The 16,084-nt window shown below is 41.5% G+C and overlaps 1 protein-coding gene across 3 annotated transcripts in view; it reads right to left on the bottom strand.

Annotated features, from left to right (window-relative positions):
* The window catches only part of itga10 (integrin, alpha 10), a 30,901-nt gene extending 15,115 nt beyond the window's left edge, over positions 1–15,786 (bottom strand). For 2 of the 3 annotated variants that reach the window (XM_082552568.1, XM_082552569.1), the window contains exons 1-7: positions 14,994–15,786; positions 5,739–5,850; positions 5,501–5,610; positions 5,314–5,402; positions 2,539–2,653; positions 2,293–2,420; positions 1,433–1,581 (exon numbers count right to left, since the gene is read on the bottom strand). In XM_082552568.1, the coding sequence (XP_082408694.1) occupies positions 1,433–1,581; positions 2,293–2,420; positions 2,539–2,653; positions 5,314–5,402; positions 5,501–5,610; positions 5,739–5,850; positions 14,994–15,045 (755 nt within the window). In that variant the 5' untranslated portion in view covers positions 15,046–15,786. The remainder of the gene's footprint in view (positions 1–1,432; positions 1,582–2,292; positions 2,421–2,538; positions 2,654–5,313; positions 5,403–5,500; positions 5,611–5,738; positions 5,851–14,993) is intronic. The other variant, XM_082552570.1, reaches the window with a different exon arrangement.
* Between the last annotated feature and the right edge of the window lie 298 nt (positions 15,787–16,084).

Raw genomic sequence — 16,084 nt, forward strand, 5'->3', positions numbered from 1 at the left:
AAGATGACAGTTACAGTGAAAGCAAAAACTGGATTTCCAATCGCTGGCGTTTTAAAGTAAAAAGCTTTAAGACCTTATACTGGTTTCCAGGGACTGCTTTTCCACTATCGTTTACATGTCCAACTTTTACCTTTAAATGTACCAGAAAACAGGAACCCTCCAATTACCTGTGTGAACGTGTGTGCGTGCTCAGAGACACACATACCAAAATAACAGTCACGGCCACACATCAGGTCTGGGTGTGGTGCTCTATGTGGGTATGACTTTAATAAAGGAGGAATTTTGTTTTGAAAAGAAAGATTTTTCACTGACCTGCCAACTTCTTTACACTTGGGTTACCAGCGTTAAAGCCCCCCAACATACCTCTACAAAGTGATGGATGTGTGGAGGAACTGGGTGACAGTGCAGCCATGAGGAAGTTATAGAAGACTGCCTCAAAGGTCCCTTATGCATTTTATCTGGATTTGATCTTGCACACTGTACTGAACCGCCACTTATTTCCTTATATATTTTTTATTTTAATTTTGAAGGGGTCTTAAGCAAAGGTCTTTCAATGTTTTTCACTGGTTGATCTTTGAGTCATTTTCAGTCCTTGTACCTGTTCATTTTCAGAGGATTTTGTTTTTTGTTAAATCGCTTAACACTGACTTATGACTTTTACCCTTCAAACAATCAAACAAACAATTTAGCAATTTACCTCGAGGGCCGGTGTCCTGCAGGGTTTAGATCTCACCCTGGGCCAACACACCTGAATTAAATGATTATTTCATTACCAGGCCTCTAGAGAACTTCAAGACATGTTGAGGAGGTTATTTAGCCATTTAAATCAGCTGTGATGGATGAAGGACTCATCCAAAACCTGCCCTTGAGGCCTGGAGTTGGACACCCCTGGACACTGAGTGGAGCCTCCGTCGAGGTTTGGAACTGCATTTCAGCTAGTTATGTTGGAGATGCAATACCATCTGGAAACCAGCTACTTCTGAAATTGTTGTTGGGCACTAAGCGTTTATGTATAGGGAGTGTAGAGTGGTTTGTTTCAGCTTTTTTGCTTACAACAGCTGCCTGAAATCAGTGAGAATGAACTCAAGAAGTAAACCTGTCCGAACTAAAACTATTGGCTGAAAGATACTTGTGTGGTGTGCTGCCACTACCGCTGACTAATTTTGAACAGAAACAGATCATACATTATGAGAAATCGAATAGTTTTCCATAAATTAAACATGGAGCATATTGTTAGAAAGGAAATTAGAGAAGAAGAAAACAGATCTGATTGCCATTATAACTGAAAATTATACAGTGATCTATTTATAAGCACCAACTATTGTTACAAACAAAAACCAAAGCGTCACATAGATTCCAGTTAACCTGCCAAATCTACAGCATGCTTTAGAATGAGAAAAATCATCCCCGACTAGTAAACTGCCATGCCTACCAGGCTGTTTCAATCGCATATGCCGTGCGCGTCTCCCGTCCCTCCTGTCGGCTGATGTTCTTGGCGGCCTCCACTACCTCCTGTGTGGTCTGGTAGTCCTTCAGAGACCACTCGTGAACAGCTACCTCACCATACTGCAGAATACCAACCTAAATATGGACACGCGAGGGCAAACACACGTACAGAAACACACAAGCATTTCAACAATGCCACATGTTATTGGTTGCGCCAGCACATAATTGTGGAAAGCAACATCTGAGACTTTTGTTTCTGGGTTGAACTATCTCCTTAAGTACCAGTCCTGTTCTTAAAGCAAACAGTGCACTTGGGGGATTTCTGAATTCATTCAAAAACCAGAGGTATTTCCTCTTCACCTCACATTGCCTGCTACCCCTTACCCCCCACCTCCCCTTTTCATTACTCAGTTCTCCTTTCACTCTTCTAGTTGCTTTGCTTTGAATAATGTCACTAGAAACCTCACTTCCCCTCCCCAACTCATGCAGACACACACACACACACACACACACACACACACACACACACACACACACACACACACACACACACCATCACCAAAACCCCCAGCTCCCATTCCCCTTCAACCTCAAGTGAGCTGGGCTCATGTCCCTTTACATTACTCCAACTATTCTTCTGGACATATTTGCCAAACTGGTTCCTAATACGTCCCTGTCAGCATGTTTTCATTCAAGGGACTAGCTTGTCTTACTGCTCTGGGCTGCAGCTAAGGGGTTCCAGATATTTAAGTGGGAGACTCACTCAAATTTAAACCCACAAGTTTCCATTACTAGTGTAAATAATATTTATCGGCTGTGCAAATACACACTGAATTGGAGTTTTACCTGCATCTGGTCTGAGCTGATGTGGAACTTGCTGAGGATGTTACTGAGGAAGTTTTGGACCTCGTACCAGGGGTAGATGCTGTTGGAGCCATCCAGCACGATCACGATGTCCATGTACGTCGAGCACCCTGCCAGATATGGACGTTTAGAAATGTTTGGTTGATTGAAGCAGGTCTGCAACATGTTTCTTTGCCGCACTTTGTGGGTTTTTTGTGTTTGTGAGTGTGTTTGTGTAAGTATAGTTACTTTGTGCTGTTGGAGCGATTGTCTCTCTTGGTTCTAGGTCATCGCTGACTGAGGCACAGATGCCAGTGCTGAACATAGATGTACCACACTCTTGTGACCACAGTGGAGCACATGCCTGCAAAACAGATGCACACACACACACACACACACACACACACACACACACACACACACACACACACACACAAGCATCTGTTTTACAGGTGAATTTCACAAGTAGCTGTAATTAATTTGAACAGAGTTTATTCTTTTCCACTGTTTGTTTTACGTGCACAAGATGTGTATCAAAGAGTTTAAAACATGGAAATGTGCACACAAACATACCCACAAACACACACAAAAACGCACAAAACGATAACAATTAAATCAGGGCAGATAGGGAACAAAAAGAAAACAAGTCACAAGAGGGAATAAGTCATGGAAAAACTACAATAGTGTGGTTTGGAGGACAGGAGAAGGAGGGAGACTATTGTCGACATGCTGGCAGTCACAGTTGTCATGAGCGGTTTCACAGAGCTGGAGCACAAGACCAGTATGAGCGATTTAAACTTGATTGTGCTAAATGTAGGGAGGGTGAGTAAGGAGGTTGGGGAGGGGGCACCCTATAAAAAATATTTCTGCCTTCAAAGCGCGCCATTTATTTGGCTTTCCATACCAAGAGGAAAGAACAGGGGCGAGTGCAGAGACAAGAGATAAAAAAGAAGCTAGCAGAAAGACAAAAGAAGGAGACTGAAAGTGGGGTGAAGTGGGGGTAGAATGAGAGAAAGAGAAACATCCTGGTTTTTCTTGCCCTGTCATTATGGAAGGGTTTCTCCTCAGGCACACAGACAGGCAGAGAAGAAAGGATGGAGAGAGAGGGATGGGAGGAAACGATGGAGGGAGAAGATGGAGAAAAGCGAAAGAGGTGCTATGGCTTTTGGTAGGTCTGTCATTAACAAAGGGCCGGAGACGCATTCCGATCCTGTTATAGACCTGACCACTGGGGTTAAGATAAACACACACACACATGCCCGCACACATGCCTGTGCACACGCGCACACAAAAAACCCGCCCAAGCTGGCTAGCGTTTTTTGAACTGTACACGACTCCACGCCCGAAGAAGCAGTAAAAAACCTGGCAGACACCAAAACACGCAAGCACACTTGCCCAACATACACACAGAGTTACACAAAGAAGGCATGTAACACAAACTGCTGTCTCCTCGCTAAGGCAATAAGTGTGTGGGTCTGCAAGCCAGAAGCCTCAGAAGTGCAGAAATTAGGATTTCAAGAAGTTTGTCTAAAAGCTAAAGTCTTAAACCTAAACTCGAGTTAGATTCTGTCCATAAACGTTGCTTTGCACTTGACTTCATCAGCTTGACTTTGAATCATTCATGTCTGGTTATTGTGTCAGTAACTACAAGCTCTGTAAGTTCTCACATTAATTAGAGTCATGGTAAAAAGAAAATACACCCTCCTTAAATTCTAAGGTTTTACCTATCAGGACATAAAATAAATTATGTGGTCCTCACGAGGTTCGATTAAACTATTTAAATACAACCTACACTGACAACCAGCCCACTGACATACTGCAGTTATTGACTATTGACCAGTGGCTCCAAAACAAGATCAAATCATGACCTCTCCTCCACTGTGCTTGACAGTATGTCTGAGGTGTTTGCGCTGATATGCTGTGCTTGGTTTTCACCAAACATGCTGCTGAGACTTATGACCAAACAGTTCCACTTTGATCTCATCTGTTAAATAGACATTACTCTAGAAGTCTTGTGGTTAGCTACTTTACTGTGTAACACGCTGATTGAGGCCTGTACTGTCTGAGATGTGGCGCTGGGGTTTTTTGCAGTTTCTCTGAGCATTGTAGAGTTTGACTTTGAAGTGAATTTTCTGTGACTTGCACTCCTGGGAAGATTGGTAACTGTCTTGAATGTTTTCCACTTGTTTGGAAATGGGTTTAAAACACCTTCCCACACTATGTAAATGTGCAAATTGTTATGGTTCAAAATATTGGGGATGGAGACAAGAGAAAAACCACAATAACAACACTGGTCCGGCCGGGTTAAGTCAAACGATGATTTTAATAGTCACACGCGTGGGAGATGGACACTGTATGCAGACAGCCTCAGATCTCAAAATGGTGGAACATTGCTCAAACTCTTATAGCCTCTGGTGCCTCCACCTTATCATAAAAAGCCTAAACATTCACATTCTTTCTCTCACACAGCGCCTAAGCTACGACCTTGGCTCCCTGTTTATCTGCTCCTGCTGAGTTGGGGCAGAAAACTCCAGCATGTTCTGTTCTCTTCTAATCAGACAAATAAGGTGATGACTTTCTGCAAACAGTATTTTCTTATAACTCAGCAGCATAATGCATCATAAAACAATATCATTCATTCACAATAAATCAGCAGTCTAATGTAATGCAAATCAGTTTAACTAATGCAATAGTTATCAGCTTCTTCTAATTCAGGAGAATAATGCAAACTAAAACTACATAATAATTCACAATCTTTAGTTAGGGGTATAACATGGCATAAAATACTATTATAATCTAACAAAATGCATGTCCAAAATTAAAGAAAAGAAAGAGGAGGATCAGTGAACCGCTTGTGGTCAAATCTAAATTCAACTAAAAACACTCGAAGGGAGCGAATTCATCAGAATTCTGTTGAACAAACTCAACCTGGTCTGACCACATCCCTTCAGGCTCCCACCCATCAACCCACTGCCCATGTAGGAAAAATAAAAAGCCCCGTTTTCCAGTGTTGATGCCACATACCAGGAAGCCATCAGGTGAAGTTGGTGTGAGGGTCATTCCCAAGTGAGAATTCCTCAGATTTTTAGAAACGTTCTGGAGAGCCGTCTCACCTGAGCGACACAAACATCTTAGCTTTGAAGTAACAAATCCAAACATGAATTGAGGATTTTTTTCCTGCATATTTTCTTCAACTCATAGTTTCTCTCACCTAGATTCACTTTATTGCAGCTTGAGTTCTTCTCCCGTCCCACGCTGCATTTGTACACATCTCCTTTCCTGTTGTTGGGCGGCCCGTCCCAGGGAGCACCAACCAGCATCCTTTACGGAGTAATTCATTCATCATCAAAATGTCATCCATCGCCCGCTTTGTGTACATGTTATGACAGTTTATTTATGACTGTGTGGTTCCATTAGATTATATTTGACTGTCTCCCTCACAGACTTACGATTTCTCTCCATCTGCTTCATGCTGCAAGACGGAGAAGCCGAACAGCGCGTCCTCTGGACCGGTGAATATGCGCGGGTGCTTTACATCTATGTTGAAACACTGACAAAGCTCTGGAAGACATGACAAAGAACATTTTAAACACCGATGACAAAAACAGACAACAAAACAGTGCTCACTTAACTGAATTTTGTTCAATTAAATAATACAACCACAAAAAAAGTGGCATGCTCCAATAAATCAACTGAATCAAGCTGAAAAAAAACAACAAAAAAACACTTTAATGGATAACATTAAAACTACAAACAGATAATGCTAATCCTCTCGTTCAGAGTCATTGGGGACAAGGCATTGCTAACAAAATCCCCATGAAATGTTGCAGATCCCAGTCTGATTGAGCAGCAACAGGACTGCCAGCTGCCAATATCTGGGTACCAGACACCACAGGACAAGATCGAATGTTACAGCCCCAGTAAAACTTCTTCTGGCAGGAGGAAACCCCTCTACCCTACATTTTCCTGTGTCATGTGTTATGGCTGAGTGATGTGTATAAAGCGTGGAAGATGGGTTTTTTCTCTTAAAGATTCACGTAAAAAAATTATAGGGGGGAAGCTGTGCATTCAAAGAAAAGTTTGAAGTTTAGATTTTAAATATTAAACTAACCCGTTAGTTAGGTGGTTGATTTAGTATACAAACTGTAACTGGGGAAAATGCTGGAATTGTAATGGTATTAAAACCATAACTTTTAAAGCATCCATCCATCCTCTTCCACTTGGAGCTGTAGCGTATCACTGTTATAGGGTGAGAGGTGGGGTACAGCCAATCTGTTGCAGGGCTAACACAATGGACAGGCAGCTATTCATGCTCACTTTCCCCTTTTTAGCCAATTTGGAATAATCAGTTGCTCTTAAAGCCTGGCGTGCATGTTGGACTGTGGGAGAAAGCTGGAGTACCCAGAGAGTACCCCCACAGACACAAGGAGAACATTCAAACTCCTGGCCTGGATTCAAACCCACAACCTTATCGACATGGTAGTACAAATATAAATCATTCCATCTACCTCTCCAACTTATGCTTTTTTATTTATTCATCTGTTCATGGAGCACTAAAGTTAATGCACTTACATAAACTTTATTCATAAGCTGTCAAAGGCCAGTGAAAAACTTGGACAACTGTGTGCACTATGTGTAGTTAGAGCTACAGTGAAGAGTAAGATTATTATTTCATGTCTTGGCCTTGGAGAAGAGAATTAGAGGGGACAGGGGGTGGCGGGTAGGGGGGTGTCAAAAAGATGGATAAACAAAGTGACCAAAGGCCGTCTCTGAGGAAAAAGAGAGTTCAGTCTAAGGGGAAAGAGGGAGACGAGAGAGAAGAGAAGAAGCAAAGCAAGGAAGGGTGTGGGTTAGAAAAACTCTTAAATATAGTGAGCTCCCTGTTATGACACACAAGCTGCCCTTCATACTTACAGGGAGAAGCGAGGGAGACACAGTGAGATGGTAGCTCACTGACTTGTTTACATCTGTAAGTAAGCTGAAGCATGTTTGAGCTGCTCGGTGCTGATGATCAGAGCTAAACTAAATGAATAAAGATTTAGGAGTCAAACAGCTTGAAAATAAATAACACGGATGTTTCAGCATCCATTTGAACCTTTTTAAAAGGGAAACATTAAAAAAGATCAAACTAGGTGCAGCAGAAAAACAGACCCTGGACTGTTAATTCGTACACATTTATTCCTCATAAGCACCTGACACATAAGTGACCCACAGCTAATCGACTTGCAGTCTGGGGACCCGGGTGTGTTATGCTAGGTGCAGCAAATGTAGATGAGATGAAGAAGAGACCACAGAGCTCATAGCTCACTTCTAGCACCACACCCTCACATTGTTTTTCAGTGTCAGACTTGTAATCTTCAATGCCAACAGATGCCAGCATAAGCACTGTGATGGAGGAAGGACTCGCATCTTCTACTTAAATACAGCTACTTATACTTTTTATTAGTCCTTTATTTATCTAGGTAAATAATCTCATTGAGATTAAAAATCTCATTTCCAAGAGAGACCTCATGGCAGTAGAAGTCTATACACTGCAGTCTATACACTGTAGTCTACACTTATACTACGGTGTAAACACAACGTCCTGCATTGAAAATGTAAAAACATTTTTAAAGCAAATTATTTAAAATGGAAAGATCGCATCTTGGGATTTTTATACTACCCTGGTTCAAAAAGAGAAAGCACACACGTCGTTTTAGGATGCTATTAAATAGCTTAATTAAATAAAACAAAGAAACCAAAGATTAGTAGGAGTGGTTGTCAGCAGATTAGTGTATATGCAGGGTAAGTGTACGAGTGAGTGCAAGAGAGGAGCAGAAAAAAAGCCCCCACGAAGGTCTGGCAGGGCTGCTTTAGACGGCCCCGAGCCTGCTCAGGTATGTTACATCCCAAATTAGGTCTGCTCCATCCACCAGTTACCCGGAAGAGATAGACAAAGGCAACAAAGAAAACAAGGTCAGCCCTGTGGCCGTCACAGTAGAAGCAGAATTTAGCTGTTGTGAGCAACTTCATGTCCAACTGCAAGTTATATTTGTTTCATTCATAACAGAACAGCCAGTATCATCATTTACTGCAAGTATTGAGTATCTAGCTGTCACATAGTGAGGGAGAAAGGGCAACGGTTACCTTTGAGATGTAGTGGAGGACAGGAAGTACTGGAGAAGTCATGAAAAAACTCACAAATGCCTAAATTTGTGTTTAAATGGTGGAAGCCAGGCTTTCTGCACTTTTCTTCATTCAGCCTGTGTTTAGTGGTGACTCGAACAAAATTCTGTCACGGATCCAAATTTTGGTGACTCTTAAGTTACACTGTGCAAGGAGTATTTAAGTTGTAGCTGAGGTAATGCTTTAGTGAGGTTGGTGTATTTTTTTGGGTTTCTGTCAACTTGAAATTAGAGCCTGGTCCCTTAACTTGGTATTTTTAAAGCACCCAAGTTAAGCTTCACGTATTATGCTTTGTGTTGGGTTGATCTGGTTGACTTATTATTTAATAATTCAATCATGCATTACCAATCGACGTAATATAACTAAGCTGTTCCAGCATTTCTCTTTTTTCAGTGTACATACAGGTGACATATATACGCTGAACGTGACATGTGAACCAATCCAATTTATCTGAGATTTATCTGATTTTGGCTTCATCTTTTGCATTTCAAGCTACATGTAACAGATAGCAGGTTATTTCCAAACACCCATAAATAGACTGAGTATGTAATGGACAATACAAGTTAAAGAAAATGTTGTCAAGCAAACATTTAAGCAGATATATATGTATTTCCTGTTTCCACTGAAGTGGTTGAAAGTAGCTTATAGGATATGAGCCAGCTGGTATTTCTTGCCTACACAGTTCCCCATAGATTAAAGAGAGTCATCGTGTATTATTTTCAGTTCAGACTGAGACAGCTCTGCAGCTCTCAACAGTCGGTATTTAACTTGTCCCACTTGTGTGTCTACTGTATGTTATTTGTAGGGTGTGTTGGATGTGGTTGCTAAAATGGGCTTTCAGAATGGCTTCAGTTTACTGAGCAGTTTAGCAACATCTACAGTTCCTTCCTAACAGTTCTGTAACTTCTCCAGTACTCCCAGACTGGGAAGCAGACCAAAACACTGGTGGCATGATTATGAAACAGCTGCTTACACACTTGTGTCCAGGTACTTTCCCACAACTAAACACAGACAGTCACAATTCTGTGCAAAAGTCTTGCCTCACTCCTCAATTATTTATACTTTGCTTCTAAGGAGCCACAGTTTCCTAAAGTTTTTAAAATGGTGTTGAGCAATAGTTCTCCGAGCTTTCTGAAGGTCTTTCAAAGTTTTTCTTTGGACATTGGCTGCTTTTTCACTCATTTTTAGTCAGGTTCTTGTCTCTAACAATTTTTTCAGAAGAATATTTGTTTGTTTGCTTTTAAAACACTTGACACTGACCTATAAATCATTCAGGTTAACCCAAAGGATAAACCAGTGTTGTCTCAACACATAACGGACAATTTAGCAAAGCACTCATGTTAAACTGTATCTTTAGGCACTTTATTGCAAAGAGTCTGTATGAACAAGCATTATTTGTTTCCATTTTTTTACTCGAATCAATGAAAAATGTAAGATAAGCCAGGTCTGACGGGCATAAAATGATATTTTTGTACCAGCAAAATGATTCCCGAGTGCTATTAGCTCAAAACTTGTTTTTGTGTCAGCGTAGTGTCATAGTGCCACAGCATTATCTTAAAGCCAGCAAAGACACATGACTGAAGCCTCATCAGAGTTGGTCTCAGTTGAAGACACGTCTGCGTTTTACCAAATTACACAAGAAATGGAAGAAAAATCAGTGGCAACAGGTCTGATGGAGTGATCATCCAAATTTGAAATTTATTGTTAAAATTCTCATCAGTGTGTATGGAGAAGGTCAGAGGCGAGGTTTTTGCATTTGCCGCATTTCAGAGAGTAGGGCTGGAGATCTTGAAACTGATGAAATTATGAACACAGAAAAGTACCATCAGATTTTTATCCACCACACATTACCATCTGGAAAGCATCTGATAGACAGAAGCCTGATTTTCCAGCATGAAAATGATCCCAATCACATTGTCAATGCAGTAAAAGCATACCTGGATAGAAAACCTCATAAAGGAGCACTGTGAGTCATGGACTGGCCTCCCCAGAGCCCAGACCTCAACATCAGTGAAGCAGTGATCATCTTGATGGAAAACAGAACAAAAGCTTTGAATGACATGAAAGCTGCCTGAGAGAGCGCAGGCTGTGGAAACAATAAAGGTGGTCATATCAAATATTGACCTTCAAACTCATTAGAATTTGACAAACTTCATTTGTGCCTTACACACTGTATTTCCATGTATTCTTGCACATATTTCAATAAATCGCTGCACGTATTTCTCAGTTTCCCAGCAAAATATAAAGAAACAAGGGGTGAATCAAGACTTTTGCACAGGATTGTACCTCCGCCAAGCCAATCAGATTGGGATTCCACTTGGTTTAGAGAATGAAACTAGATATGTTCAGTGTTTCTTTTCCGTCCCTGCTCATGCTTTTCTTACACACTGTAGTTTCTTCTACCTGCTTCTTCACTTTTCTCTACAGATTGTCTTTCTTGTAACATGACTGCATTGTCACACACATTTTGTCTGGTTTTATCTACATAGACGTACTCACCACATACACCTACAAAGATGGAGGCTTTCAGACATGGCAACAGCAGATATTCTGGTGTAGATTAAGTTATGTCAATAAATTATTACACGCAGAGACTTTTTGTCTGTCACCACTTTGAGTTTGACTTTATTGGTTGTAACTTACCTTGACAACAACTGGATGAGAACAGCAGTGACGCAGTGGTTAACCTGTCACCTCACAGTAAGAAGGGTTCGGGTTCAAACCTGCTGCCAACGGGTTCCCTTGATTTTATCATTTGAATGTTCTTCTTGTAGCTTTCTGGGCTCCCTCCAATGTCCATGAAAGCTAAATTGTTTGTGTTTTCTAAACTGGCCATAAACTACATTAGCCCTGTGATTGATTCTGACCCTAGAATAGCCATGAGGGGAAGATAAATGTGGTTGTAAAAAGACTCCTGACTTGGCCTTTGCAAGCACTTTGCTGCTGAGCTTATAGTCTCACTCTTTTTCTCTTTTTTTAAATATAAAATGATGGGCATTTTACAAAAGTTGGTCATACTATGGTTCACTAAGCAGGTTTCTGTTGATTAAAAGATGGAGGGAAGGTGAGATGAGACAATTCACCAACATGACCCTAACATAGGTAACACAAACCTAACCTGCTGAGCTCACTGTACCACAAAAAATTCAGAGACTTATACTGGATGTTTCGATGCATGCTTAATCATCCAGGTAGGTAAATCCCGAAACGTTTCGTCTCTTGGATGAGTGACAAAACGTTTCTCCCACTGAAAACGCTATGTCCAGATGAACAGAATCAGCTTTTGGGGATATACTGGATGTTGGAACAACAGAAGGCTGATTATTGGCCCGTACAAATAAACGTGCAATTTAATTCGATTCAGTGTAGCTCCAAATCACAACAACAGTTCCCTCAAGCTGCTTTACAGTGTAGACTAACGGTCCTACAACATTAGAGAGAAAATCCCAACAGTTAGATGACCAGCTTACACATAATTTTTCCAACTGCACCAAACAACAACCAATTTTTAGATCAACTGATCAATTAGTTCATCATTAAGTATTAATAGCATTGCAGTGATGTTAATAAAATGTAATTATTTATAATTAGATCTTCTGGTTACACATTTACAGTTGATTGAGTGAGATATAAATGATGCAATAAAAAAGTCTATTATACTAACTATGTTATTCTAAAAGTGTTTATATTTAGTCGTCTATACTGGAAGAACCAATGAGCATTGTCTCAAACACTGCCTCACAGAGCTGCTGGCATGGTTGTAGACCCTTAAGCCTTGTTTCTGCTGATTTTGCACATCAGCGCAAGCTTCCAGTATTTCTTTATCCAAGCCTCCAGTGACTAAGATGAGCCTCATGCATCTATCCAGTTCTACACAGATGTTTTAACAGGCTTCAGCATTGGGGATCCGCGTAGGCAGCAGTATAATAATTCTGCAGTCTTTATTTCCCTTGCCAGAGAAAGAAAATCCATTTTCCCAGGCTTTTTGCAATTAGCTATTCTTTCAGATTGACACCCACCACCCGTCTTACACACTGCAGTAAACTGTTTCTCTCTTTTCTTGAGACAATGTCACCCACACTCCAACTCCAGATTTCTTCCCACATCAAAGCAGGGATCTGATAACAGCTCCTGCTACTGATGTTCTCTTTTATCCTCGTGTTTAGCTCATTCTCTCATGAGCCTTAAATTGCTCATTTTATTTATTTTTTGCCCACTCTGCTATAAAATGAGCAGACACACACGCTATAAATGCACCACAAGGACAAATCTCCCATCTCAACCCCTGCAGCTTCCAGAAAACTGTACCATCATTCCCTGTTTTCCCTGTCCTGCCATCCCTCCTCTGGTTGTATTTTCATCTTGGTTTATATATGACACTTTACCACAAGCTGTCTGACCACCCATTGCCATGACAACTGCCGGCAAACATTTATCAAGCCAAACTAAGTCCAGATTCGCTCAACCACACGCTCAGCTCTGGGCGCTACTGCTGCTTGATGTGAATAGTTGCGATTGTGTAGTACAGTATATGTATGTGCATGTGTGTGCACATGTCGGGCAAAAGGAATGGAACTTAGCACTATAGTGTTTGGGGGACTACAAAGACATGCCAGCATTTAGAGCATTAACTAAAGACAATGATGTATATCCCTGTCCTCTTTAATTTACACGTCTGACTTACAGCACCTCTGTGAAATGTCCTCGAGCAGAGATGTCTTATTCAGTCTGTTTCTGTCATCTGTATTGAAGTGACTCATAATGTTCCTCCACTCATTCTCCCTCCTTCACCTCTTCTTACACCCTTCCACAGATTTTCTCTCCATTATCTCCATCGTGTTCTGTTCTAATCTCTGTCACCCTCTCGTGGGGAATGGGGGTGGACGAATAAGAGGGGGAGTAGGAATGAAAGTCAGCGAATTATGGGAGAGTAAAAGAAAACACGCAAGAAGATAGCTGGGAGAATAATAGCAAGAATTTATGAATGAGCAGTGAAACAGAGTGAAATATGCACACACACACACACACACACACACACACACACACACACACACACACACACGCAAACACACCTGTGTTTGACATCTCAGTAAAAGCATAGCAGAGTGTAACAGACATGAGATGCCTGCTGACCACATCAGGGGAGTTCTGCTGAAGCCATTAACATGACACACATACTCACTTACCTACATGCTCCTGTGTGAGACATGCTTAGGCTTACAAACTCACACGCAGGGACGAGCGTAAACACTAAGCTATACTGCACGAATTAAAATAGAGGCTACATGGTTAAAAAGGTGAAAAAAAACGTCGGCTTGTTCATGCTTTATTGAAACGTGTAATGGAGTGTAATGTGTAAAACCACACCACAGGCTGCTGGTGTTTCTATGAAGGGTATATGCGCCGGTGAGTGTAAAGCGTGAAACATTCGTACCTGATGCATTCCTCATTCATTCCTTGGGGTCTGAACAAGGGTGAAAATGGGCAGCGTGGATAATCACGCCACAAATTGCCACAAATGACCACAAATGGCAACATTTCCTTCTATAGATTAACCTCAGCGACTGTGTGTGATTTGACACAGGTACAGATTTAACATGCCTTGCAAAACATAATCTCAACGCCTATTGATCTAATTTTGCATCGTGGTTGCATGGCGTAGGGCAGCAGTTAACCACTGCTTATCAGCTGCATCAGTATGCAGACAACAATGGCCTTTTTCTTCACTTTCTTTCTGGTGGGTGGGAACGTCTCGGTTTGTTCTGTGGCACAGCGAACATGAGTACTGAAGGGGAGCTGATGTTCATGCTCCATGAAGAAACACACATGGCACAGGCACCCTATTAGGGGAACTTTAGACATCAAGTCTAAGAGATGGCTGATATGGCCGGTGAGGTCGTGTTACACAGCTGCCAGGGTTTGTATGTGTCAGCTATAAGCGGATATGAACCGGTAACCTTTTGGCTCTGAGTACACGTATATCTGATGGTAGCTGGAGACCTCCAACAAAAATGAAATATGTCCTCAGTTCAAACATATGTGATAGATTTACTAAAGGATCTGACTTTGAACCAAGAACCGGTACTCTTTAGGCACAGCTTCCTTTACCTTTGATTTATTTGGCAAATGGAGTGTGTCCAGGTGTTTTAAGATTCCCGCTTTCCTTCTTTAAGCACAAAATCATCTGAGGAATGTCTTCATGGTCAGTAGTTTACTGTCACACAGTGTTAAGTGGGCCTCAGGGAGGCTGCCACACCATCACTGGCACATGCTGTCTTTTAAAGTTGAGGGAGGTTAATCACCAGTAAGAGAGGGCTGAGTGAGGGGTAAGGAACTGGGCAGTGGAGCAACACCAGAGCCTTATTTTACACAGAGATGAATATACTTAGATTTGTGTTCACAGCATTGAGTTAACTGAATTAACTGAATGAATAACTTCACCTTATTTTAAACTGTCCTTCAGTTTTGTTTGGCTTTTTAAAGAAATGTAACAGGTTTTTTTTAAAGGTCTGAAATATAGGCTGAGATGTGGCTCTTACCTTTAAGGAGGAGGATAAACTCCAGGCACAACAGGTATTTACGCAGCTCCATTTATGAATCCGAATGAAAGAAGTCTCTCTTTAATGTTTTTTTCCCCTTTTCCCTCGTTTACTAGGTGGAAATGAGGAGCGTCGTTGCCCACCGCACACATACACAGACACGCTTGTTTTCAGCTTTTTCTCTTTCCAAGAGATGCGTAAAAGTCGGCCAAACTGTGCCGCGGTGGCATGCCACGTGCGTGAATGGGGTTCAACTTCAGGAGCTTAAATACTGATTCAACGAATAAAACGAAATATCTGGCTATGATTTTCTTCTTCTTCTTCTTCTTCTTCTCGTCTTATGTTAAAGTGAGCGAAAACGTCTTAAAAATGTAAAAATGAAAAATCAACTTTGTGACGTCTCAGTGACCCATGGCGTGACAATAACTGCACCTGTCCCATCCAACAAGAGGCCGCAGTTCCGACTCATTAAACCATTACAAATGTGTAACGCCTTCACAAACAGGCAGGCAGCAGCTTTATCCCTCCAGACTCCGGAGCGCGTCTTTGAAGCTCAAACTCCTCTGACAGAAACTCCGCTCATCAGTCCCAAAGTCTGAGGAGCGCTGTCGTGAGCGGTATCTTTGACAGCACGTTATCCATGATCCACTCCGCTTATTTCTCTTATTTTAGGCTCCCCTGCTTCTTTGTCCGTGTAAATATGTGTCTCTAGTAACGGATTTCTCTCACGTTGAAATGAAAGAGTGCATTTATCCTCACAGCTCCCCTCCCTCCATCCACCAGACTCCTCTCTGAGCAACTGGTTCACAAACCTCAAACCCACATCTCCCCTTTCTCTCCTCTCCTCGCACTCGTTTTTCTTTTTCAAACACTCAGACCGTTTCTCTCTCCTGTACACTTTTCTTCTTTTTTTATGATTTACGAATAAGGAGTCAAATTTCACTGTTTTTGACACCGTTTCTATGTGCCTGCAACGGGTGAGAATCAGAGTCAGTTACTGACTGCAGTTAATACAACATTAATCAATCCTTTTTTTCTTTCAGAAACCGTAAAAGACAAAACAAGTGTCACACTGGCAGGGGGGTGTGCTC

Source organism: Aulonocara stuartgranti, assembly GCF_965226115.1.
Source record: "Aulonocara stuartgranti genome assembly, chromosome: 11".
NCBI lineage: Eukaryota > Metazoa > Chordata > Actinopteri > Cichliformes > Cichlidae > Aulonocara > Aulonocara stuartgranti.